The sequence below is a fragment of the Plecotus auritus genome, assembly GCF_963455305.1.
Source record: "Plecotus auritus genome assembly, chromosome: 12".
Taxonomy (NCBI): Eukaryota; Metazoa; Chordata; class Mammalia; order Chiroptera; family Vespertilionidae; genus Plecotus; species Plecotus auritus.
In genome coordinates this window covers 13188267-13214526 of record NC_137778.1, presented here as the reverse complement: position 1 = coordinate 13214526, position 26260 = coordinate 13188267, and the positions used below count along the sequence as shown (strand labels likewise).

At 45.1% G+C, this 26260-nt stretch overlaps 1 protein-coding gene across 2 annotated transcripts; it reads right to left on the bottom strand.

Moving 5' to 3' along the window:
* Nucleotides 1-3320: 3320 nt before the first annotated feature.
* UTP25 (UTP25 small subunit processome component) lies at nucleotides 3321-25668 on the bottom strand. 2 transcript variants are annotated; one of them, XM_080648280.1, is made up of 12 exons: nucleotides 25455-25668; nucleotides 24673-24712; nucleotides 23413-23659; nucleotides 21442-21615; nucleotides 20602-20690; nucleotides 19348-19758; nucleotides 17061-17280; nucleotides 15224-15426; nucleotides 13691-13873; nucleotides 13454-13566; nucleotides 12494-12739; nucleotides 3321-4564 (listed from the first exon to the last, which is right to left on the bottom strand). In XM_080648280.1, the coding sequence occupies exons 1-12, from the start codon at nucleotides 25559-25561 to the stop codon at nucleotides 4321-4323; spliced, it is 2277 nt and encodes a 758-aa protein (XP_080504406.1). In that variant the 5' UTR covers nucleotides 25562-25668; the 3' UTR covers nucleotides 3321-4320. The 2 variants fall into 2 exon arrangements, with proteins under 2 accessions (XP_080504406.1, XP_080504407.1); XM_080648281.1 differs by having other exon boundaries at nucleotides 23409-23659; nucleotides 25455-25647.
* Nucleotides 25669-26260: the final 592 nt, after the last annotated feature.

Below are 26260 nucleotides of genomic sequence, written 5' to 3'. Positions count from 1 at the left end.
CGCAATGCCAACAGAGGCCACTCGTTCCCACGGTGAAGAAAGGAAAGTCCTCGTAGACGGGAAACACACGCAAAGCAAACTTGGGAGCGAGAATAGGAACGTGTTCAGCTCCAGGAACAGGACAACTCTCGTTCGAGCACACGGTGTAGGAAGAAGGAATCGTGTTTAGAAAGAAACACACTTTCTCCTGTCAGCTGAATGTGGGGGGGTTCGCTGGGGAGGGAATGTCTAGGCCCAGAGGAAAGAGTGAGCTCTTCTCTCTTTCATCTTCCAAAAACTACACCCATTGTGGTTATCTGTGGAGCCACGCCCAATGCCCTGGCTCTGTAATTAACAGCTGACTGAAGTTTGCTTAGAACCCTATTTAGCTAGGCTTCCAGAAAAGCTTTTTCAACGAGAAGTCTGGGATAGACGTGGTAATGAAGATCCCTCCTCTAACGAGAGAGAAATTGGGAAACACTGGAAGGAGACGGGTGGAGGAAAGGGTGGGCTGGCTGTGAAGGCCCGTCCTCCTTGGAGGATGCTCCCTGACAGGCGAGGTCTATGCATTTCCACTACATCCCTCTTCCCGAAGCTCCTGGCACCTCGCAGCCACCTGCAGGCTGCCCAGTGAGGCTCTGCAGATGGTCATAAACAACTTGCAACTCGCTCCTTCACCCCAGACCCCCTGCAATCTCGAGACCCTAGACTCATCCAATCTAAACTCTGCTGTCCGAAGACCTGCTCCTGTGGCCTTGGAGAGGCTGGGCAGAAGGCGGCCAGCAGGCTCTCACACCTCCTGACTCCCCAGACCCCCTCGGCAGCCTGGCTTCTTGCCCCCACGAGGGCACAATCAGCGCTGAGCCTTCCCGAGCCCGCCTTGGCCCTCTGGGGTGAGAGAAGTCAGCAGGGACACACTCCCCCATCCCACCGGGGCCATCTGCACTCAATTACAAGCCTTTGGAAGCCAGCAGAGGACTGTTTAGCTGCTGCTGGTTCTCTATGATTAGCCAGCTTTTGCTTTTTGAATACTGCACGTGGTGCAGCCAGCTGTAGGAAGCATTCATGATTCAAAGCTTTTTCCCTGAAAAAAGAAAAGTGCTAAGCTAGTTATTACTACGGGGAAGAAAAAAGTTTAAAATCTTACTTTCTGGGTAAGTTCCTCTTTCTGTCTTATAATTCCTCATCCTCCCAGGATTGGGACCGTTCCTTTGTCTATTTTCTATAGGCACCATCTCGCCACTTGCTACAAAGAAGCTTGCTAAGAAATATCAAGACAGTGTGTACCCTAGCTGGTTTGGTTCAATGGATAGAGCATTGGTCTGCTGACTGAAGGTTCCCAGGTTCGATTCCAGTCAAGGGCATATGCCTTGGTTGTGGGCTTGATCTCCAGTAGGGGGTGTGCAGAAGGCAGCCAATCAATGATTCTCATCATTGATGTTCCTATCATTTTCTCCCTCTCCTTTCCTCTCTGAAATCAATAAAAATATGTTTATTTTAAAAACCATAAAATGAAAAATAAAAGACAACATGTAATTCCAGCTCAGGCATTATTACCCATGGTCCAAGAGACCTGATGCTAAGGCATCCTTTTAATGAAACCATTCCAGAGACTGGACTGGAATGCTGTGGAGCCAGGACCAACTGCTGAGCTTACCTTCTTTCCCAGGTGCTGAGCCAGGAACAAAACCCAATACTTTGTTCACACTTGAAATCCTGTGTTCTCTGCAGGCAAGAAGCAGTTGCCTGGCTACAAGCTGGCACCAAAATCACCATGGATACCTACTAAAACGTGTATTCCCCAGGCTACACCGTGGACTTGAAATCGGGGCTCAGGTGAGAGGAGGAGCAGAGGAGCTGGAGATTTGGGAGTCCTGTGAATGCTGATAAGGAAAGCCGGATTAGCTACAATCCACAGGGAAAAGAAAATGGAATAGAAGATGCAGGTGATCAGCATTCCTTCTTCCTCTTACCTCTGAACTAGACAAATAAACTCATTTCCTTTCTCACAATATACAAGCTCGATGGTAAACAACAGTACCAATATGCCAATAAGCGCAGGGCACTCGATAGACATGAAAAGTTCTTTGTTGCGTAGGTTCGGTAAGCTTAAGACTGTCACGTAAATTTTCGCAACTTTGGGAACCCATCTACATATGGAATAAACAGTTCTCTATTTTACACGTTAGGAAGAGAGAAATAGCCCGGCCGGCATGGCTCAGTGGTTGAGTGTCGACCTATGAACCAAGAAGTCACAGTTCGATTCCTGGTCAGGGCACATGCTCAGGTTGCAGGCTCAATCCTCCGTCAGGGGTATGTAGGAGGCAGCTGATCCATGTTCTCTCTCATCATAGATGTTTCTATCTTTCTCTCCTTCTCCTTTCCTCTCTGAAATCAGTAAAAATATATTTTTTTAAAAAGAAATAAAAATGCCTATTGAAATAGCAGGAAGACCCAAAAGTGATTTCACTTTTTTTAATAAGCAATTTTAAGTGTGTCCAAGTAGAAGAAAATTTGTACCAATTAAGGGTTGTCCCAGTGAGGAAAATGGGAGCCACATATGCCTCTCTCTGAGGAGGGAGTTTCAGATATGAAAAGGGAGAAAACTAAGAGGAACCCTGTGATGTCAGACTGGAATCGGAGGAGGATATGAATTCATGATTTTCAATATATAGAAAGAGAAATAATGTCATGTAAACATGTGTGTGTGTATACATGTACACACAAGTAAACATTCCCAAGCTCTGACCCCTGAGATGGCCTGGGACCAGTGGCTCCACAATAGTGTTGAGCACACCTAGCACTCAAATTCTAGCTTAAAAATAATTTTCTACTGTAGGGCTGGAGTAGGAAAAATACAAGACGAGCGTGCAATGTCTTACTGTGCCAGAAAGTAATGTCCCAGTATACAGAGGGCGAGTCAAAAAGTCACAGGAGTCGGCTTGAAGGTGCTCCTGCTCGTCCTACCTGAGACACTGAAACATCTAAAGAAATAAGGATAGTAAGAAGCGGATCACAACCCAATGAATGACAGATGAAACTACAAGTCTGTGCGGATACAAGTTAGTAAGGAAAGGGGGAAAGTGATTCTACAGTGGAAAACCTGCAAATGCTACCGGAAACAAGCGGTCAGGCAGCGTCCGCAGGGATGGGACTCCCAAGAGAGCAGTGGGCACACAGCATTGCTCCTGAGCTGTTTCCGCCAAAGATGCATAAGTTAAACCCAATCACAAGGAAACACTCTAAATAACTGGCCTGTGATCTTCAAACAGGTCAAGGTGAAGAAAGCCAGTGAAGAGCTGAGGTCCTATTCCAGAATGAAGGACACACAGAGACAGGGTAAGTAAAAGCAGCATGTAATTCTGACCGCACCCTTTCCCTATGAAGGTCATTATTGGGACATTTGGTAAAATCTGAATGGGTCCAAAGATTAGATGGCAAGATACTAATTCCAACTTCCTGATTTGATGGTTGTTTTGTGGTTCCATAGAAAAATGTCCTTCGGTGGTTTTTAAGGAGAGGCCCATCAAGTCAGCAACTTACTTTCAAATGGTTCTGGTTCTGTACTTTTAATTTTTGTTTAAAAATATTTCAAAAAGTACCACTTCCTTTTTATCTGTTATACAACTTAAAGAATGACTACAATAACGATGAAGATGATGAGGTTGAAGATGGCTATTTCAACATCAAGAGTTTTATAAGATTATTTCTTGAAACAAAATAGAAATTATTTTATATAATATTTTAAGTGTATATTTTCACTAAAATATTTACTATTGTGACTTTAAAAAATCAGTGAATAAATGCACTCTTCTAGGTTGAATTCAAATCGAATATTTACAGTTTTTAAAGTTTGGTTGGGGAAAAATAACAGTTCTACAAAACCTGTGCAATCCAAAATTAAGATGATATTCAGCAGCGAGAAGTCTTCCAATTTCTCATCACCAGTTCTCACAAGCAATGACATGTATGCCTTACTTTAAGAAAATATCAAACAGAAACAGGCAAATCTGAACAAATTTACCAAGTGTAATAAATTAGAGGTAAAATCACAATAAAAGAATTTATGGCTTAAAAAAATATTCACAAGTAGAAGTCTGCTTTATCAACTTCTAAAAGTCCCTCCCTTTAGTTTCCTCCTGAAGATGGGAGTTACCAACATTTGGTTTACGTTGAACTTTTCAGGGACACGTGACCTGGAAAGAAGTGTCAGACATGATGCTGCTGGTGCTCCTTCCTCATGGCAGTCCTTGTTCCGTAGGAGTGATCAGAATCCGGTCCACGTGGCACAGAATCAAGTCCAGGTGTCACGACAAATACCATTTCCTGCCCAACAAATTCTCATCTTTCTCCAGTAATGAAGAGGTGGACGTTCTTCTTGGACTGCAGCATCTGCGCGGCCCGCTCCACACCGACCACCGCAGCCAGCCTCTGGGCATCGTACTTGGAGTAGAGGACAGTGCAGGTCCAGGCGGCTTCCTCTCCTCTGGTGGTGGCTCTCAGCATGTTGCAGACTTCGCTGTAGAAGTGGGGATATGTTGGCAGCTCATAGAAAATCAGGTTCCTGATGCCTTTTATAGTGTACCTGTCAGAAGGGGAAAAAGAGGCCAGGTCTACTTGAGAAACGTACAGGAAAGCTACCTAAGAGATCTGCAGGGGCGCAGTTCATTCCTGCCGCTGTGTGCTCGAGTGTGAAGACAAGGGCACCAATAACAGACCAAAGGTTACGCTCACTAGAGCTCGAAGGGCTTATTTCTGTGACAACATATTTGAATTCCTAATATGTGGCTTAAGAGATAATAAAATAAATCACATTTCTTGAGTCTGCTCTGGGTAGACTTGTGTATACTCTGAGGTAGAGTAGAGAAGATAGTAGACTTGGGATTAGCAGTCTGTCAGAGAAAGCTTAAAAGGCAGGCACTTACAATTTAACATGATCCTTATTATAATCAGGCAACAGAGACTGTTCTGTAATGAAGATGAGGTCAGAGCCAGCACATAAGATAAACTGCATAAACAGTAAATGCTTTCCCATTAGTCTTTTCTTGTCACTCTACAGACATGTTAACGCCACGGCAGATGTCCCAAGTTCATCCATTTACAAAATCCTGCCTGAGGACCCATTAGGCATTATGGGAAAGCAATTAGTTTAACAGCTCATGCAATTCTTTCCCTGCTGCACAGTGCTACACAGTGGTGGTGGGGGGAGGAGGGAGTGGTGGACCCTAGGGACTCACCATATGGTTAGGGTCGAGGTCAATCATTCCCTCTGGGATACCATAACAAAGATTTTGTATGTTGACAAGCTTCTGATTTTTCCTGTTAGTCTCGCTCATACATTACTGACGTTATACTCCCCTGGGAATTTTATTTTGTTCACAGAGAACAAGCTTTCATTGCCTTTTTATCCCATGGCTCTTCCTGATCTCTCTGGAGACCCTCCTCTTTCAAACTGTAACTGCAACACATTCCTTGGTTCACGTTGCAACATCACCTTCCATAAAGGATTCTAATGGCTAATGAACTTGAGTAAGCTGTTCTACCTCGCTAGTTATTAAAGAAACAAAAAAACATTGAGCTCCACTTCAGCTAGTATGTAGAAAACTCAAAAGAACATTGCTCCCACACTAACAAGAAAACTCCAGATCATATACTAAAGCGTTTTTTTCTTGAGCCTAGACAGCTGATGTTAGGAGGCAACCAGGTGAACTGATTCAATGGAGTGCTGGGAAGGGAGGGTACTGATTTGAAGCATTTGCCAATTTCTGTGGTGTAAATACTCCCACATGGCCTATTTCAAGCTATCAGTGGCACGTTGCTGAACTTGGAGTTGGGAAACAACATGTAATGAGATCTCAAGAACCAGGATAGGTCAGCTTCAGGCCACTAATGACTATTCCAGAGTGAAAAGCCCCTCTGAAAAGAAGACATGAGAACTATTTCCCCTTTGGCAGAGAACAAGAGGAAGAAGAAGCTGCCAAGGAAGTGGGTAGGAAGAAAACAGCTACACTTTCAACAAATTCTTAAAGGACAAGTGTGGGCTCGGATAATAGCTTAGCTTCCCTGGGATTCCTAGGCTCCCTTAGTTCACGTTCACTCATGAGCTACACACACACACACACACACACACACACACACCACACACTAGAGGCCAGGTGCATGAAATTCGTGCTCTGGGGGGGGGGGGGGGGGGGAGTGCGTTCCCCAGCCTGCCCTGTGCCCCCTCACAGTGTGGAAGCCCAGAGATCTCTCCAAAGACGTAGGCCCCGCCCACCCATCCGGGGTGCCTCGATGGATTGCCCCAAAGAGGTAGGCTGGAGCCGGGGGGGGGGGGGGGGGTCCCCACCTCCGCGCAGCACAGAGCCGCTGGGACCCGCCCCTGCACCAAGCATGCAGTGTCAAGTCCCCGCCCACCCGTGCATGCCCACTGTGCACGCAGCCTCCTGGTGATAGATTGTTACAGCGTGAGGGCGTGACAACCACATAGGCTTTTATTAGTATAGATATATATTGATTTCAGAAAGGAAGGGAAAGGTAGAGAGACAGAAACACCAATGATGAGAGAGAATCATTGATTGTCTGCCTCCTGCATGCCCCCTACTGAGGATGGAGTCTGCAACTGGGGCCTGTTCCTGGGGAAACAACATGAAACCCATTCAGCCCAAGATCCCACTGACGTGAGCAAAGGTCTGCCACCACAGGGAGAAGCAGGAACTCTTTCCCACCAAGACCCCTCTACAGACACCATTTGGCTGCCATGAGGTTGTGCAAGGACCCAGAGAAAGTCCCACCTCCAAAACCCAGAATGAGCAAGGCCTGCGTAACACCGAGCTGGACAGAGAGCCCCTCTGCCGCATTACGCCTTGCAGTGGGTAAGCAGGGGCAGCCTGCTGCTGGGGAGGGGCAGGAGTGTGGAGACAGACCCTCCTCTGGCACTGGGTACCAGCCTTGGTGAAAGCTGAGCGAGCAGGACGCTGAGGAAAGGCCCTGCTCCACATGAAGCCATCATCTGGGCTGTATCCTTGGTTACCATAGTAACAACCAAAGCCTGACTAGATTCCCAACTCCCACACTAGTGGCCTTACACAAAGAGGTGTGACTGGACGTAAGTACTACTGGCCTCAGCCTCTACATTCAACTGAAAATTACAAAAACAAACCAAAAAAAAGAACAACACAAAAAAGCAAGAAAAATTCATTAAAAAATGAGGCTATCATTTTGACTACCAAGTCACTGGTAACAAGTGGGGTTTTGCAGAAATGGATCTGTGAAGTATAAATTATTGTGAATTTTGGATGGCAGGGGTGAGGGGGTAGGAGGGAAGATAAAAATGAAACTAGATCACCAACTTACACCATACACAAAAACAAACTCAAAATGGCTAAAGGACTTAAATGTAAGACGGGAAACCATAAAAATCCTACAAGACTCCATAGGCAGCAAAATAGCAGACATATGTCGTAGCAGTATCTTTACAGACACAGTCCCTAGGGCAATGGAGACTAAGGAGAAAATAAACAAATGGGACTACATCAAAATAAAAAGCTTCTGCACAGCAAAAGAAACCATCAACAAAACAACAAAAAAAAGCCCACTGCATGGGAGAACATATTTGCCAATGATATTTCAGATAAGGGTTTAATTTCCAAAATTTACAGAGAACTCATACAACTGAACAAAAGGAAGATAAATGATCCAATCAAAAAATGGGCAAAGGACCTAAATCAGTGGTTCTCAACTTTGAGCATGTTTTCATATGTCTCTCGGCCTTCTGTATGTCCTCTTTCGAAAAGTGCCTATTTAGGTCAGTGGTTCTCAACCTTTCTAATGCCGCAACCCTTTAATACAGTTCCTCATGTTGTGGTGACCCCCAACCATAAAATTATTTTCGTTGCTACTTCATAACTGTAATGTAAATATCTGTGTTTTCTGATGGTCTTAGGCGACCCTGCTAGTGGTTCTCAACCTGTGGGTCACGGCCCACAGGTTGAGAACCGCTGCTATAGAGCCTAAGACCATAGGAAAACACAGATATTTACATTACAATTCATAACAGTAGCAAAATTACAGTTCTGAAGTAGCAACGAAAATAATTTTATGGTTGGGGGTCACCACAACAGGAGGGACTGTATTAAAGGGTCGCGGCATTAGAAAGGTTGAGAACCACTGACCTAAATAGGCACTTTTTGAAAGAGGACATACAGAAGGCCGAGAGACACATGAAAACATGCTCAAAGTCACTAATCATCCAAGAGATTCAAGTCAAAACAACAATGACATACCATCTCACACCTGTCAGAATGGCTATCATCAACAAATCAACAAACAACAAGTGCTGGCAAGTATATGGAGGAAAACAAACCCTTGTGCACTGCTGGTGGGAATGCAGACTGGTGCAGCCACTGTGGAAGACAGTATGGAGTTTCCTCAAAAAGTTAAAAATGGAACTCCCATTTGACCCAGTAATCCCACTTCTAGGAATATATCCCAAGAAACCTGAAACACCAGTCAGAAAGGATATATGCACCCCTATGTTCATAGCAGCACAATTTACAATAGCTAAGATGTGGAAACAACCTAAATGCCCATCAGCAGATGAGTGGATTAAAAAACTGTGGTACATCTACACAATGGAATATTACACTGCTATAAAAAAGAAGGAACTTTTACCATTTGCAACAGCATGGATGGAACTGGAGAGCATTATGCTAAGCGAAATAAGCCAGTCAGAGAAAGATAAATATCACATGATCTCACTCATATGTGGGATATAATGATCAACATAATTTGATGAATAAGAATAGATCCAGAGACAAATGGCAGGGGACGGGGGGTTAGAGAGGAACCAAAGGACTTGTATGCATGCATATTAGCATAACCAATGGACACAGACACTGGGACGGTGGGGGCTTGCCCGGGGTGGGAATGGCTGGGGGGAGGGGGTCAATCAGGGAATAAGAAGACGTATGTAAAACTTCAGACAATAAAAAAAACACACAAATTATGCATATGGATGTTCTTGGCATTATAATAAAAGGTAATATGCAAATCAACCAAACGGTGGAACGACCCGTCACTATGAAGTGCACTGACCACCAGGGGGCAGATGCTCAACGCAGGAGCTGCCCCCTGGTGGTCAGTGTGCTCCCTCAGGGGGAGCACCACTCAGCCAGAAGCCGGGCTCATGGCTGGTGAGCTCAGTGGTGGTGTTGGGAGCCTCTCCCTCCTCCGCAACAGTGCTAAGGATGTCCCCCGAAGGCTCCTGGTCTGCAAGAGGGTGCAGGCCAGGCTCAGGGCCCCCCTCCCCGCCCAGTGCACGAATTTCATGCACCAGGCCTCTAGCTGTATATAACAGCATAAAATAGAAGGGAAAACCTATAATCCTATTAAAAGAAAACTGGGTTGATTACATATCCATACAATATAATACTATGTAACCATTAAAAGAAGCAATACACACCCCATAGATAACATTAATTACATAGGAAAGGTATTTTTATAATGGAGAGATGGATGGAGAACAGATCTACTTTGACCAAGTGATTACACTTAGCATCACAAAGAATGGGATGAATAAGATGCAGCGGGAAGTAGACAACATCCTCTAGGTAGAATTCTTACCAAAAAATGTTTCACCTAAATCAGTAGTCCTCAAACTTTGCTGGATGTTGAATCAATCACCTGTTTGTTTTTTACAATATCTATGCTTGGTCCCAGCCCCAGGCACTGTGATTTAACTGGCATTGAGGTACGACCTGGCAAGGGAATTCTAATATACAGCAAAGTTTGGGAACCAATGGCTTAAATAAGAAAACGATTAGACAAATTGAGACTGTGGGATTTTCTACAGGAAACTGGATTAGACTCTTCAAAAAATGTCAATGTCATAAAAAAAAAAATTATTTTAGGTTCCGATTTCTTCACCTCGGCGCTACTGACATTTTGAGCCAGATAATTCACTGTCCTGTGCACTGTAGAACATTTAGCAGCATCCAGGCCTCGACCCACTAGAACTCTGAGGCCATCAGAATAACCCTCCAGTTGTGAAAACCAAATGTTTCCAGATATTGCCAAATGTCTTCTGGGAAGCAAAACTGTCCCTGCCTGTTAACTAAGACACATAAAGGAAACATGTTAACCAAATGCAATGTCTGAGCCTTAACTGAATCTGGGCTAAGGGGAAACAGCCGTAATGGTCATTTTGGGGACAAGCAACATTTGAATAGACACTACATAATACATGATATTACTGTAGTAATGCCAACTGGCATGATAATGGTGTTGTGGTTAGATGAAAGAATGTTCTTGTTTTAGAAGCTACATGCTTGCTGAGGGAGGTCATCAAAAAGACTTGACCACTGGTCAGGCCATCGGCTGGCTCCTCCATTTGGTCTACAGAGAACAGGCCTACCACTTCTAGAACTGGGATTCTCATGTAGGAGCAGGGGATACTCAGAAATACCCCAGAAGCCCTTCCCAACTCCAGAGTTTCTGACCTGCCCCCAGTTGGCAATCCTTCCTGTTGTGGAACCCACAGGTAAAGTTCAGAAAAGAACTTGGAACCTCCCTCTCCACATCCTGACAGAGTGCCCATCCAATCCTAAGATTCTACTGGTTTCATCTCCCCCAAAGAAAATAAATTTCAGATTGAATTTTTTTACTGGCTCACAAATAAACTGTAATATTTCTAACACTGCCTACTTCCATAGAGAACATAAATACAGAATTCCAGAGTTGGATAGTACAGTTCAAAACACATGGACTTTTTCCAAGGTCAAATAAAAAATCAAATCACAAAGGAATTGCTGATCAAAACAGCCATCATCACCTTGGTGATCTCTCAAGCAAACAACTCTATAGTTGGGAACCCAGAGATAATTAGCAGCTACAGAACTCTGAAACACATTTTTCCATTCACCTTCAACACAGGTACACCTATTAACCTTCCCAGGGTATAAAGCAAATGGCACATGCTAGGTCACGCTAGGTTTGTCTTCATGAGTTTGCAGGCAAACATGGTTTGGTAAATAAATGAACAGTGTAAGACAGGGGGCTGTCCTGTCTACTTAAGAGGAAGGGCTCCTTTCTCTTAAGTAGGACACCATGCCCGCTCCTTGAATAGCTGCTTTATGAGGACAGTCTTCATCCCAGCCTAATTCACACTAAGACACACACTGGGAAGTTTTCCAGCCTACCCACTTTACCACAAGGGCTGGCTTTCATCTGTCAAACTAATAGAAAACTAAGGGCTCTTAAGACCTGCTGAGTACAAGCTCCCCCCAAATATCACTCTCAAACATGAATGAAAAGAACCTGCTGGAACGAAGCAAATAATGTCAACAAGAGGTATTCATTAACACTCTTTGGCCAACAGCCTTGTCAGTTGGATGGAGCCCACAGAACACGATTGTAGCCATTTCTCCACTCTCCACTCAGATCACCTTGTCAGCTGACTACCCAAAGAGGTCACGTCAGGGCAGCCCTCTCTGCAGAAGAGCTGCCGGGCTCCTCCCTCCCATCTTGGTAACAAGAGCGTGTCTGGGGAGCACCATCCTAGTATCAGCATATAGGCGATTCAATGTCAAGATGCATCATCCGATATGCTCCAAAGCCTGGAAGATTTCTCTGAGAAAATATGGCCCTTGTTGGCATATATGACTGCGAGTTAATAAAACAGTACAGACAGAACTTAAATTCATTGGACATTATTGTGAATCAGGAAGGAAAAAGAATCAGGACACAATTTCCTTCTCTTTTGGATGAGGGTTCAAATAGGGCTTTTTCATTTGCAGCAGAGAGAATTAGCAAAACAACTGGGGGAACAAAAGGCTGCAGTTGTCCCAAATAGTAACAGAAGGCTCAACATACCAACACTCAACATAATTAGAATTGTTTTTTTAAAAAGGCCAATCTGGCTTATTTTATCAAAGTCACATGGTGGGAAGCTAAACAGAGGCTGAAACCCTTAAATAATCACCTCTAAGCCCCTCACCTTTTGCCTCTGCAAACATCAAGGGGCCCCTGGCCCTGGTTCTGGGTGAGGAAGTAAGTGCATGCCTACCTTTTCAGGACTCAAACCTTTCTGAACACTGACACAGTGCTCAGCCTCCATCTCGACACACAACACAGCTTCTATGACAGGCCCCTCCCCTTCCTGTATTCACTGTGCTGTCCCAGTTAAGAGCTGTTCAACTCTGTCTTTCCGAGGTGTACAAGCACAGCTAAGAAAGTACCTTGAGTATGGACCACTCCAGATCTATACACCGTTATGTTGCTGTCACTCATTTATCTCCTTTTTCAACAATGCCCATTTAGGGAGGAAACCAAGCAACCAAAAGTCTGTCCAGCCCCCAAACCCTGGCTTCCCTGCAGGAGGCAGAGTGAGGGCGGGTCCTGTAACACCAAAAAGCCTAGCGTGTGCGGCCATGCTGTGTGCTCAGAGCAGGCCATGATTTGCTCTGCATTCCCCCACACACACCCCGAAAACAACACCTGGAGCCTCGCACTGCTGTACCTTTTGTAGAAGTGGAAGCGCTCTGTGAGGAGCAGAAACTGCTTCTCCCCGTGAAGGAAGAAGTGTCTGGCCCTGGAGATAGCGGACTTCTGGGTGTACTCGCAGATATGCGTGAAGTTTAGGTCCTCCTTCTTGAAGTAATTTCGGAGACGCACAAAGTCAAAGTAGGAGGGGACATAGATGAGCGTGTGAGACATGACTGCATCACGATACTGAGGCAAAATCTTGTTCACGAAAAAGTTAAACCTGATTGGGAAAGGCAAAGGGCAAAGTCAGTGGTCTAGAGGTGAGCCCGTAACGTCCCTACTAATTGAGTGACCTGGGCAAGTTGCAACCTCTCTCTACCTCCCCCAAGAGGCCAATATGGCTCACCTCATCGCAAAGCGATTACCTAAGATTAAACCTTGATAAGCACATTAAGAAAATAAGCCTTAATACCATTTATCATAAAGAATAGATGCAGTGCTGGTTATCCCAGAAAATTATTCTAGGAAGTATCCAACCACATCACATATTCATTCATTCATTCATTCATTCTGTCATCAGTCAACAAATACTTGCTGAGCACCTCCTACATGCTAAACACCATTCTGCTACCATGGTGCCCCTGACTAAACACAATGAGGAGAAGGGAAAATACAGAGAGAATCAGAAAAATAGTTCTTGCCCTGAAGGGCTTACAATTAAGTTGTTGCCTTGGGATACTTTGCAGCATTAAGCAGAAATATAACTTAAAAATGCCACAGTCTAGGGGAAAGGACCCTGCTTTACCTTATTAACCCTGCCACTAACTAACTATGGGATCTAGGTCAAGGCACCATTTCTCTTTGGGCTTCGGTTTCTTGTTCTAACAATGGCATGACTGGATTCAATTCTCTCATCTCACTTGGTAAAAGGTAATCTATAAAAACAGCATGGAACCCAGTTGTAAATTAGCATGCCACTGGGAGGGACAGGTACCTGGCGTCAATCACTGAAGCTAGGTTTTCAGCTTCCATCCTCTGGAAGACGTGTGGGAGCTGCACCAGCACATGACTGATGGAGCCTGTCAGCGGGACGTTCCTCACAGCCACCTGCCAGGAGTCAATGAGAGCATTAGGCGGCAAGCTGTCCCCATCACCTCCTCTCTCCCCTCCTTCCTCCTCATGACCCAAATGACACACAATGCTTCAGGAGACCCAGAGGGGGAGAACGCACCTGGCCTTGCACATTGACACAGTACTTGTTGAACACGGAGTTGATCTGGGCATCCTGCAGGGCCCCAAACAGCAGTGTCTGGCGATAGTACTTGGACCAATTATTGAGGCTCCACATCCGCACTCGAGAGAAGTCCACTCCATGTGAGTCCAAGGGCAGCAGGTTCATGTGGTTCATCAAATGCTTTCAACAGAAATAACACTACCATTAACAGTTACTGAGCATTACCAACTGGGCACTGCTACGCATTTTACAAGTCTGTCATCCCATTTAACCCCATGGATAAAGTACGTACTATCAACTCTCAAACTGCAAGAAAACTGAGGCTCAGATGAGTGAGTGACGTGCCCATAGTGAAGCGAACAACCCCAACAAGGTAAGCTGAAACTGGCCACCTCATGGACCTTTTGAAGAGGATCAAATGGTACCTACAGAAACTTTCCTTTACAAGGAAATGCCCCCGGTTACTCCATGGGCTCCTCAGTCCCACACTTGGTCAAGAAGGAAAATGACATGGAAAGCAGAGCTGCTGTCCTTCAATGACATGTTCTCAAAACATGACATTCCCAGAGCCACCACACATGCCTCTTCCTCAAATGAAAGACAATGAGCCATTATCATGTCTTTTCTATTTAAATTTTTATCTTGTAACATTGTTGAAGGGTAATGAGTACTGTAAGTTATGCTCTCCTTTATAAATAAGTACTCCCTTTTGTCCCAAACTTCTTACAAGCCCCGGGCTTGTGGGAAAGGTAAGTTCTCATATGCCTTAAAAAAAAACAAAAACCTATAGTTCCGTGATAAGGATTGTTCCAAAGCATAGGTTTTTAATCCTAAAACTGACAACACTGCAGAATATATGGAGAGGGAGAAATAAAAATTACAGCACAAATTACAGTAGAGGAATAAAGACATCTGCGTTTCTCTGCAAAACAAGATCTCACATTAAGAAATTGTGAACAGCCCTAGCTGGTTTGGCTCAGTGGATAAAGCGTCAGCCTGTGGACTGAAGGGTCCCAGGTTCGATTCCGGTCTAGGGCACATGCCCAGGTTGTGGGCTCGATTCCCAGTGTGGGGTGTGCAGGAGGCAGCCAATCAATGAGTCTCTCTCATCACTGATGTTTCTAACTCTCTCTCTCCGTTCCTCTCTGAAATCAATAAAAATATATATTAAAAAAAAAAGAAGAAGAAATCATGAACAATGCTCTCCCATCTCCACTGAAGACCAAACCAAAAGAAAGCATAAACCGTGAGAGGCATTGTCGGATGAAGACACTTCTAGTCAGGATGAATAGGCCTCACTAAAGGTCTATTAGCAGAAGTGACCTTTCAGGGGAAATCTTTTCTGGAGATTTGAAAAAATTGACAAGAAGTTCTGTCTCTTTGGACAGTTTATTGACCAATCTGTGGGTAATTAGAAAATGTGGACTATGTCCGTTTCCAAACTACCCCTGCATTTTAATCTACACTCAAATAACGCCCCCATAGGACAAACCAGAGCTTCCTGCCCTCTAATGTAATGACCAGCATTACCAGGACATGCTCCCAATTCTGCATCAGGTAAATGTCAGCTTGATCAATGATGAGAAGCTCAATAGAAGACAAAAAGTCGAAATCCCTCTTCTTCTCCCCTTCTGCGCCAATGATGGTCCTCAAGCCCAGAGGGGAGGCAATGAGGATGTCCGAGGAGTAAAAGGGGGCATAGAGCCGGATGCTTCTCTGAAGTATTGCCACTCCTGCACAAAACAGCCAAGTACACATCAGTTCATTCATCACTATCCCGCCATTAGCTCCCACCCTCTCCAAGCACCCCAACCTGTACCTTCCCAACCTTTCCCCTTAGCATAGACCATGCTCGAACTGACTTATTAAAATCATCATCCCTCCCTTGCACCTGTGGTCCCTTCTGCCTCCCACTCTCTTCCTTTCCTTTCCTGTCAAACTTCTCCAGAAAACTGCCTCTACTTTGACATCTCAATGCACCACAACTGGGCCTCTGAGGCTCGGGAGTCACTGAAATGGCTCTTGCTAAGGTCACCAATAGCTCTCAGTCACAATTCAATGGCACTTCAGTCTTTCTTGTCATGAATGCATAAGCAGTACTTTGAACACACCCTCCCTGAAATGTCCTTTTCCTCACTGGTGCTTTTGAACACTGACTTCCATTTCTATCATTACTGATCTTTCCAGATCCAAAGAGCTCTTCCACAAATCCCTGATTCACCCTCAGGTGCGACTTTCACTCTACATAAAGCTCTGGGTAAATTTTTTCACTAACCAGGGTTTTAACATCACCTCTCCACCAATTTATATTTCTAGCCCATGTCTCTTTTCTGAGCTGCAGACCCATCAGCTCTGTCAGCGCTCGCTGGACACCTGCGCGTTTAAAACTGCACTTCAGCTCTTGTCCCCCTGCACCCGGCACCCCAGGTGAAGCCTGGGTGCATTTTAGGTTGTGCCCGGCTTATTCACCCTGAGGTCTCTGCACATGCAGTTTCCTGTCCCAAATCTTTCCCTCCACTCTGACCATGCCCATTTGTAACTGGCTAAATCCTATTCAGGTTTCAACTTAGTACAGATGGCACCTCCCCCAGGAGGCCTTCCCTAACCACTCTGTGCCCACGCTGGGTAAGGAGATCGTTTTAAATGCTCCCAGGTCTCCCACTGAGACCACTGATCCTAACAGTTATCATTCTGTACTGCCTGTTCCCCCACGAGGCTGGACTTCCTTACCAGTAGGCATCATAACTTTTATACCTGTATCCCCAGCTTCTTAACAGTGCCTGGAGCACAGCAGATGCTTAATAAGTGTTTGATGAATGAGCATATTTGACTAATGAATATTTTCCAAGAACTTCTATCAAATATACAACCAACCAAGTACTTGGGAGCTCAATGAGAGACAAGAAAGTGTGAATGGTTGAGTGGGAGTCAGGAAGTCTTGTGTGGCGATAGTTGGGGAGAGAGGGGGTGCGGGGGGGGGTGGCAGGCAGGAGGAAGGTCCACCACTGTGCAGATGATGTTTATTCAGCCTCCCCAGACTGACCCCCTCAGCCCATCACCTCCAGCTCCCCAAGAACTCCTGCAGCACCGACTACGCACTACAGCTATGCGTGTGCTGAGACATTTCTGTTATAACGTGCATGTGCCTTTTATCTGTGCCTTCAGAGACGCTGCACCCCATTAGCCAAGGGTCTACCCCTTCAGCCTCAGCAAGACTCTGTCCTGGCCAACAACATGTCTCGAATGCACTCTGGTTCTGTCAGGAGGCTGAGCCAGTGACCCCTAAAAGATGCCTAACTCCAGGCTTCAGCCTCCAGCTATGAGACCCCCACACCTCAGGGTCTCAGTTTTGACGAGGAGGAATTACCGATCCTAAAGTGGTCATCGATGTTGCCAACAAATACGGCTTCGTAATCCTCAGGCCTCTTCAGGTTGGGTGGTCTCTCCTCGGGATCGGAGCCATACTCTCCGTTAAACCTCTTCTTGTTGCTCACAATTATTTTCTTCTTGCTGTCGCCCTCAAGGAGGCTGATGAAGAGCTGGACCACCCGCAAAGCAGCTTCCCGGAATGGCACCACTATCAGCACCTGTGGGGGGAGCAATGGCAGCCATGGTGGGGAAGGGGAAGGAAGGGCAGCTCAAGGTGAGCCTGCTGAGGATGTGCTGCTGATGCGCCCTCCGTACAGCAGGGGCCCCAGGCCCTTTGCACAGAACCTGACTCAGTACCAGAAGCTGAGCAACTTTCATATCCACAGCACCACGTCCTGTGGTCTTAAATCTCATGGCTCCATGAGAGGCAATTCTCAAGCAGAACTGGGAAATACCTTTTAGCTAAGTCAATGCCTTTAACAGAGGAGTCCACTAGCAAAAACCCAAGGACATAAACACACAAGCTCTTTGAGGGCAAGGAATGTGACTCACTTCCATCTCCCACGAAACTTAGTAAAGTATTTTTACACATTAAGACCCAAGGAAAGGGACAAATGCATCACTACTTTTCTAAACATTCTGTAGTACATTTTTCAGAAATTATGATAAGACATTTGTGAAATAAGATCCTATTTTAATGGGAAATATAGGCCTTAGTTTTCCAAACATTTCCTAAACAGGTTAAAGTTATAACTATTGAGGGAAAAAACAAAAATACTTAAAAAATAAATAATTTCTAACCACCCTTTGTAAACAATACCATCAGTGGAAATAACCCAAATTAGATCATGTAATTCACCAATGCTCAATGTGCTTCCTGGGTAATCTGTCTCTTATTCTTTTTTGCAATTCTAAATGGAAAGACATAATCTCATAATCCTGATGTTCAGGACTCTGAGGTAGTTTCTCCGGAAGGCAACCAGCATGGCCAGAGGGGGACAGAGATTCAATGCAGGGACGATGAATTGAGGGTGAAGAGGGGCGAGTACTGTCCCGGCTGTGACACTAAGTGTCTAGGCTTCGATTTCCCAGTAATCAAACAAGAAGGTTGGACTAACAAACTCTAAGAGCCCTAGCTGGTTTGGCTCAGTGGATAGAGCGTCGGCCTGTGGACTCAAGGGTCCCAGGTTCGATTCTGGTAAAGGGCATGTACCTTGGTTGCAGGCACATCCCCAGTAGGGGGTGTGCAGGAGGCAGCTGATAGATGTTTCTCTCTCTCATCAATGTTTCTAACTCTCTATCCCTCTCCCTTCCTCTCTGTAAAAAATCAATAAAATAAATTATATATATATGTTCCCATTAAGCTCAATGGGAACAATCTAAAAAGATGAGGCTTCTTCAGTAGGGAACAGCATGGGCTAGGGCAGTGGTCGGCAAACTCATTAGTCAATAGAGCCAAATATCAACAGTATAACGATTGAGATTTCTTTTGAGAGCCAAATTTTTTAAACTTAAACTTCTTCTAACACCACTTCTTCAAAATAGACTCGCCCAGGCCGTGGTATTTTGTGGAAGAGCCACACTCAAGGGGCCAAAGAGCCGCATGTGGCTTGCGAGCCGCAGTTTGGCGACCACGGGGCTAGGGGGAGGGACAGCCGACACAAGATCTAGCTCCGTAACAGCAAGGACAGTTAACAGAACTAAAGGTGTTTTCTATCACAGCCCTAAATCCACTTGCAGCTTGGGTTTGAGCCCAAATAAATACAATCACTTTAAGCAGCAATAACTATACAAAGGAAAATAGGGATTTTTCCTTTTCCAAGGTTTCCGTATTTCTGTGGCTTAGTGAAGAGAACCTCTGGTTCTCGCCCCACCTCTGCTACTCCCCTCCTGGCTCTATTTAGCAAGGCCCCTACGAATCTGGGTCTCAGTCCAGAGTGCCACATGTGGGGATTAAACAAGAGGCTCAGTAAGGCCCCATCCAGCTCCACAATCACAAAGGAGAGAAGGATAATAGAGCGTTATTTATGTACGTTCAGGATTTATCTTAAAGGAGAATTATCATGTAAGGACCTCCTACTCACAAGTTCCCAGTTAGAGCCACTGTTAGACACAGTCCACAGAGCACTGCTCTGACACTACCTGGCCATCCGAGGTGCTCCCTGTTGGCCTCATTCATTATTCTAATCACTAAAATACCCGAGTGCCTAGTAAGTGCCAGGCACCTCTGTGGCAGTGCCCTGCAGCCTCCTTCTCGAGGGCAAAGCTCTCCTGCTGCCACTCACCTTGGGCCTCGTCAGCCCCTGGTCCCTGAAGTCGTCATCGTCGCCCACCCCAAGTTTCTGGCTCCGGCGCCTGCTGTTGTTGCCAAGCACCTGGGCGTTGGCTTTGAGGACGTGATTTATTGCGTGCAGGCAGTACACGTGGCGGATCTCCTCCCCGTTCTTCAGGGCGGTCCTTTCTGGGTAGAACAAGTCCTGGTAAGAATTCATAATCAAGAAGAGCTCTCTCTGGAGCGGTGTGAAGGGGCTACTTGATTTCTGGGGACCAGAGAGAAACTGGCTGTTGGTCTTGGTCCAGGTGGATTCCAGGGGCTTCTGGAGATAAAGTGCCTTTAGGTCAAGGTCCTTTGGGGGTTTAAATGTTTCCAACTTCTGAAACTTGGATGAAAAGACAAGCTGACCCAGAGTGGGCCACTAGGAGAGACAAGCAAGAGCTATGTTAGAAATGAATTATAATACCTCATATTCACATAGTACTTTATAACTTACCCAAATCTTTCATGATCTACAGTAATCTCATTCAATCCTCACCACAACCCTGAATGCTCTTCTTACAGTGTAGGAAATGCTGAGGTTCAGAAAGGTTATATGATTCAGACAAACTTTTTCAAACAGTGTTATAGGAATTATAGCAATGGAGAAGATTAGTGGTTACCAAGGATTGGGAATGGGGCAAGGGGAAACAGGAGGGATCTGTATGGTGCTGGGAATGTCCTGCATCCTGACTGTGGTGGAGGGTAGGGGAACCTACTCATGCGACAAAACAGTACAGAACTAAACACACACACAACTGAGCAGGAGCAAAACGGAGGAAATGGCCCTGGCCGGTTTGGCTCAGTGGATAGGGCATAGGCCAGCGGACCTCCTGGAATCGATTCCGGTCAAGGGCATATGCCTGGGTTGCAGGCTTGATCCCCACTAGGGGGCGTGCAGGAGGCGGCCGGACATGATTCTCTCTCATCAATGATGTTTCTATCTCTCTCCCTCCCTCTCTGAAATCAATAAAAATATATTTATTAAAAACAAAACACAGAGGAAATGTAAGACAGGTAGACTGGCTCCCACACTCCAGCTTCTCAGTCCCTTTCTAGCTACACCTGTGCCCCACAAGGCTCCTCAGCCTCCCTGTGTCCTGCTCCCCATCAAGCCATCCACCACTGGTGTATGTCCTGTATTCGGGGAGACCGCCCAAACCCAAGACCACTGCTTTACTTAGAGCTTTCCTCCTCCCTGCTGAGATGACCAAGCGACACTTACTTTTAGCTCGTGGGTAGTTTTGGGATTTGTGGCAACGGCCTGAATTTCCTTTTCTTTCAGTTCCTTGTTTACATGCTGTAGAAATGGGTCTAATTGAGAAATAGAGACTGTCAGAACACTTGGAGGAATGGCAGGCATGTTTTGGTCTTTCCCTGTGAATGACATGCTGCTCTTCATGTTAACTCATCCTTTTCCCATTACTTTCCCCAAACTCTCCCAGTCCAGAGCGTGAAAGTTTCTGACAGGTTCATTTTCCTAAAGCACTTTTCTAATCACACTACTTCCCAGCTCAAAAACCTTCAAAAAAAACTTCTCATTCTGAAATTTGGGGTATTACAGGATGTACCTTCAATCTATCTCTTCAAAATGTAAATTTTGAGTTACACGGCCCTCAAATTCTTCTGCCTCTGTGGCTTTCTTTTCTTTATTTTATTATTATTATTATTATTTTGTTGTTAATCTTCACCCGAAGATATTTTTCCATTGGTTTTTGGAGAGTGGAAGGGTGCGGGAGAGACAGAGAAGAGCAAGTGAAGGTAGAGAGGAAAATGCCCAGTACTTCTCCTCTTTCTCTTCCTTCCCTACCTGGGAAGAAAGTTAGGTGTCTCCAACTGTGGAAATGGGAGGCTTGGGGAACTGGCCGCCCTCACTATCAGTCTTAAGCTGTCAGCTTTCCTCAGCAGCTCCCCCACCACACTCCCGACTCCCAATGCTGCCTAACCATTGAAAAGCACAATCCAGCTGCTAAAGCATCTGTTTTTATTGCTACTCATTCCAGTAACAAGAGATCAGTGTGTATGAACCCACACCCTCTGTACTAAGCACCTGACGAATTCTGACCTTGTGATGCTTTCAGAGGACAGTGGCCTCCACTTTCCTCTTCGAGAAAATTGGTTTCCAGGCTGAAAAGTGACTCGTGTTTCGTATCTGTAAACTCCTCCGGGGACTCTTGTTGTGATGTGCCAGGTGGCTCGTCCCCATCTTTTTCCTTGGGGTCAGCAGGTAAGACGTTACCTCCAATTTTGAGAAACATTTTGTAAATACAATGATACATCTGTTGACAAATAAAATCTAATTCCTTAGCTTTTTTCAACACTGATGTCCAATGCCATCATTAACTTTTAAGCAAATTCAGGTGGAAAACAAATTTCAAGATTAAGCTCAACTGTTGACCCAGTTCCACTTCTAGGAACTTATTCCAAGATGATAACTAGCCCTAATTGGTTTGGCTCAGTGGATAGAGCGTCGACCTGCAGACTCAACGCTCCCAGGTTCGATTCTGGTCAAGGGCATATACCTTGGTTGCGGGCACATACCCAGTAGGGAGTGTGCAGGAGGCAGCTGATTGATGTTTCTCTCTCATCGATGTTTCTAATTCTCTATCCCTCTCCCTTCCTCTCTGTAAAAAATCAATAAAATATATTTTTTTTAAAAAAGATGATAACTAGACAAAGTACACTAAACTCTACATGTAAGACAGTCAACACAGCACTGGGTTTTACACGAAATTACTGGGAAAAATGATTCCATCACTGTCTATCAATGGGGTAATTAAGTTACCACCTATCATTTACAATGGAATACTATCCGGTTAAGAAGCTAATGTGAGTCCAGTTACACACATGGAAAAAAGTCCATGTTATATTACTAAAGAAAAAATTAAGTAACAGAAATGTATGAGATCATTATACACATACAAATATATATACATACTCGTACTTATATGCATATCTATAAAAAAGTAGCCTGGTAGATTATATAAAATGCTAAACACGTTTTCCTCTAGGTGGTGGGGATATAGGTTAACTGTACTACATTCTTGGATTTTTACAGTAAATATATATGTTACTTTTATAATTAAAAAAACAACTTGATTTTGAAAAATCCAAAACAGAAAATGGAAAAACAAAACAACAAAATAAAACACACCTCTAAGTGTGAGACAATGAATTTTTATCCTGTTAAAACTAATGAATTAGAATACTATGGATGAATCACAAGAGGAGGAGCTACAGGAGCAGCTCCTCCTCTTGTGATTCCACTTACATAAACTTCCAGAACAGGCAAAACTAATCTCTAGTGAAAGAAAGCAGGTCAGTGGTTGCCTGGTGCCTGGGATGGGAAACTGACTGTAAAAGGACCAGAAGGAACTTTTTGGAGTTATTGGAAATGTTCTGTAGCTTCATTGTGATGGTAATAACACAGGTGTACACATTTGTCAAAATCCATTGAACTATATACTTAAAATGGGTCCACTTTATTGCATGTAAATCAGACCTCAATAAAGTTGATTTTAAAGTTAAAGAAAAAAGAAACTTAGGACTCTTAGTGAGAAATGGTTCCTTTAAGCTTGCAATCCCAGCCCTTCTCTGAAGCTTTCCCTTGTTAAATTACCCTGGCTCGGCAGCTCTTCACCACCTTATATCCAGCTGTTCCATGAAAACCTGCTTCTTGAAAAATTTTGTATATTTGTGTCTCTTTTCTATTAAACTAGGTTTCCCTGAGGAACAGAAATCCCTTTAATAAGTTGAGACCATCGCAAAAGAAAAATTATGTTCTCTTTCCTCTATTAAGGGAAACTTTGGTGAAGTCCTGGAAATCCTAAGCAAAAATGCTACCTCTGCATTTTTCTCGCAAGAAGGTCCTAGGTTTTCATCAGACTCTCAAAGGTATTACTAAGGCCAACAGTTTAGGAATCTCTGCTTTGGATCCACATGCTTTCACCAAACTCACACAGTACAGGGCACTGTGCCCAGGGGGCAACCTGTCTATGGTCCTGGCACTGAGGATGAATCCACGGAAGACACTTACTCTCCTGCATCCCAGCAGACTCTGCTGCTGTCTCCTCCTCCACACTGACATCACTGTCGCTGTTCATTTCTGCCTCAGCTAAAGCGTCGTCTTCGTCTTCTTCTTCCTCTTCTTCTTCCTCTTCCTCCTCCTCCTCCTCTTCCTCAGAAACATTCTTTAATGTGGCGAGTAGTTTGTGGTACCCAGAAACTTGTTCTGGTTCACTCTCTGCTTCACTTTCAGAGTTTGAAGTATCTGAGCTCTCCGACTAAAAGGAAAATGGGAATTTTAAAAACATGATTATATTGTTCTCTTTGCTACCTTATGCCTATCATCAGGCCAATAGCATAACAGGCTCAGACTTTCCTAAATAAAAATGAGCTTTTCTGCAAATACGCAATCCTATCGATTCAAGCAAGCCCAGCACCACACGTACTTAAAATAGTTAATCTAGCTAAGACCCTAACAACCATGTCAAACTTGCGGCTGGCGGGCCGCATGCCTCGTTTAAATAAAGGCACCACACCTAAATAAGTGAAGCATGCCGCCCGCCAGCCCCAAGTTTGACATGCTTGCCAGCTCTTAATCTTCTTTGAACTGCTTATGTTCCACCCGGGAAGAAAGCTAACATAAAGCTTTAGGTTATGGAGATCTAACCTATTTGTCAGACATTTGGCCCATTTAAAGGAGCAACAGGAAAATTACAATACAAAAAAAGAATGCAGGCTGGTAAGCATTCCTAGCAGGTTTGAATAGATTGATCCCTCAGAGCAGTTCAAATTCTGGTTACTGTTGAAGTTATCACATGGCATTTTAATGACATCTGCATTTAAAATGAAGCAACATCACTAAAATAACAGCTTACATCTAGAATTGAAAAGAATGGAAATGTAGCCAAACTTTATTACTACATACTAGTAACTAGAGGCCCAAGTGTACGACATTCATGCGGGGGTGGGGGGGGGGAAGGGGAGGTGTTCCTCAGCCTGGCCTGTGCCCTCTCGCAGTCCGGGACCCCTCGGAATGCCACCACAGCTGCGCTCGCCAGCCATGAGCCATGAGACATGAGCCATGAGCCTGGCTTCTGGCTGAGCGGTGCTCCCCCTGTGGAAGCGCAGCTCCTGCTTGAGCATCTGCCCCCTGGTGGTCAGTGCGCATCACAGCGACCAATAGTTCAGCGGTTCAGTCGATTTGCATATTAGCCTTTTATTATATAGGATAGGGTCATTTTAAAAGTAACAACCTAGAACCAATTATCATAAAGAAGGTAGAAAGCATTACCAGTTGACAAATCTGCGGTTTTGCTTCCTTGCTGGAAACCCTGAGAAGAAACAGGTAATGTTTAACTGTAAGTATGTTGCAATTAGGAAAACGTCTGATGACACAACTATCAATGAAAACGACAGACTATACCATTCTAAACACATTATAACTATAATTATGTAAAAACAACACGTGCACTGGGACTAAGATGGTAAGAAGATAGCAAATAGGTAACAACTGACAAACGAAAAGTTTCACGAGGTCCCATGATAAACACTAGCGTCACACAACTGGCCCTCCTCCAAAAGATGGCTAAATTTGGCAAATAAAAGGCCTCAGGTTCACCGTTTCTAACCAATGTCTTAATTAGAACATCCCTCTCAGCCACGGGTAAAGCGGCCCAGTGGTGGGAGCAGCCTGGCACTCAGAGGAACCCACAACTACCCACACATCAGTTCGAAGGTCCCAAGCAAGTCTTTAAAAGAAAACAAAAAGCAAATCAATGTGGAAAGTCTTTCTCCACACAGAAACCAGCCGACGCAGTGGGAGTGTGGTCCGGCATAAAGTTAGGGCTCAACAAGAGGTAGGAAGACCCGTCTCCGGCGGGTGGCCGCCAGCATCCTGCCCAGCGCAGCACCGCGGGGCGCATCCCGAGCACTCGGGCGCCGGGGAGGCGTGGGGACAGGCGGGAGCTGCCCCTCGCCATCCCCGGGAAACCGGCGGGCCAAGCCCGGGGAGCGGCTCCCGCCGCCTCCCGCCCCCCGCCCCCCGCCCCGGAAAAGACGCTGGCCTCTCCGTACCTGTCATAGAAGGGATGCTCCTCGCCGAAATCCCGAAGATGCTTTTTCTGCTTCTTGGTCAGGGTGCTGAGCAGCTGGCTCTGGCTGCGGCTGCTGCGTTTACCCATCGCGAGAAAGCCCGCCTTCCAAAGCCGCGTTATCCACCGGGAAGTTGTTCTTCAACCCACCAGCGTGGGCTCGCCGGCGGCGCTTTACGGCGGAAGCAAGTTGCCATAAAGCAGACCCGCTTTACGTCGCGCTTTTACGACAGGCGTTAGAAATTCCTAGTTCCGACTCTGCCCCCTAGCGAGGTTCTCTGGAAGCACAGGCACGCGTGCCCTTGTGTTCTAGTCCTAGAAGTGGGCTGGTAGGCTTGGGGCTGCCAGGCCTGAATAAAATGGGGGGCCTGCTTTGTGCTTCTGTTTGGGCTGTGGGAGTCAGCCTGCATAAACATGTAGTAGCGGAGATGGTTATACTATAACACGATAAAAATACCAACCAATATGTAAGGGTGCCCGCACATCTCACTTCATCTTTACCACACGGTAGAACTAAATTACCTGTCTCAAAAATCAACTCTTGGCAAAGGGGAATGGAAAACATTTTAAAGTGGAGTAATATATACATATATATATATATATATATATATACACACACATATATAATATATATTAATTATGTTAATATAGTATATTAATATATATTAATTATATTAATACTAGAGGCCTGTTGCACGATATTCGTGCAAGAATAGGCCTTCCTTCCCCTGGCTTCACTCCCAGCTGACCAGGAGCCGGCAAGTCCCCGCTCCCGGGCTGCCAGGGAGC

Excerpts from the sequence above, each read along its gene's own strand:
- UTP25 (XM_080648280.1), bottom strand. The coding sequence starts at position 25,561 with ATGGGTAAACGCAGCAGCCGCAGCCAGAGCCAGCTGCTCAGCACCCTG. Across the intron at positions 24,713-25,454 it reads GAGCATCCCTTCTATGACAG|GGTTTCCAGCAAGGAAGCAA; the intron begins GTACGGAGAGGC and ends GTTTCTTCTCAG. Across the intron at positions 19,759-20,601 it reads AAACTACCCACGAGCTAAAA|TGGCCCACTCTGGGTCAGCT; the intron begins GTAAGTGTCGCT and ends TGTCTCTCCTAG.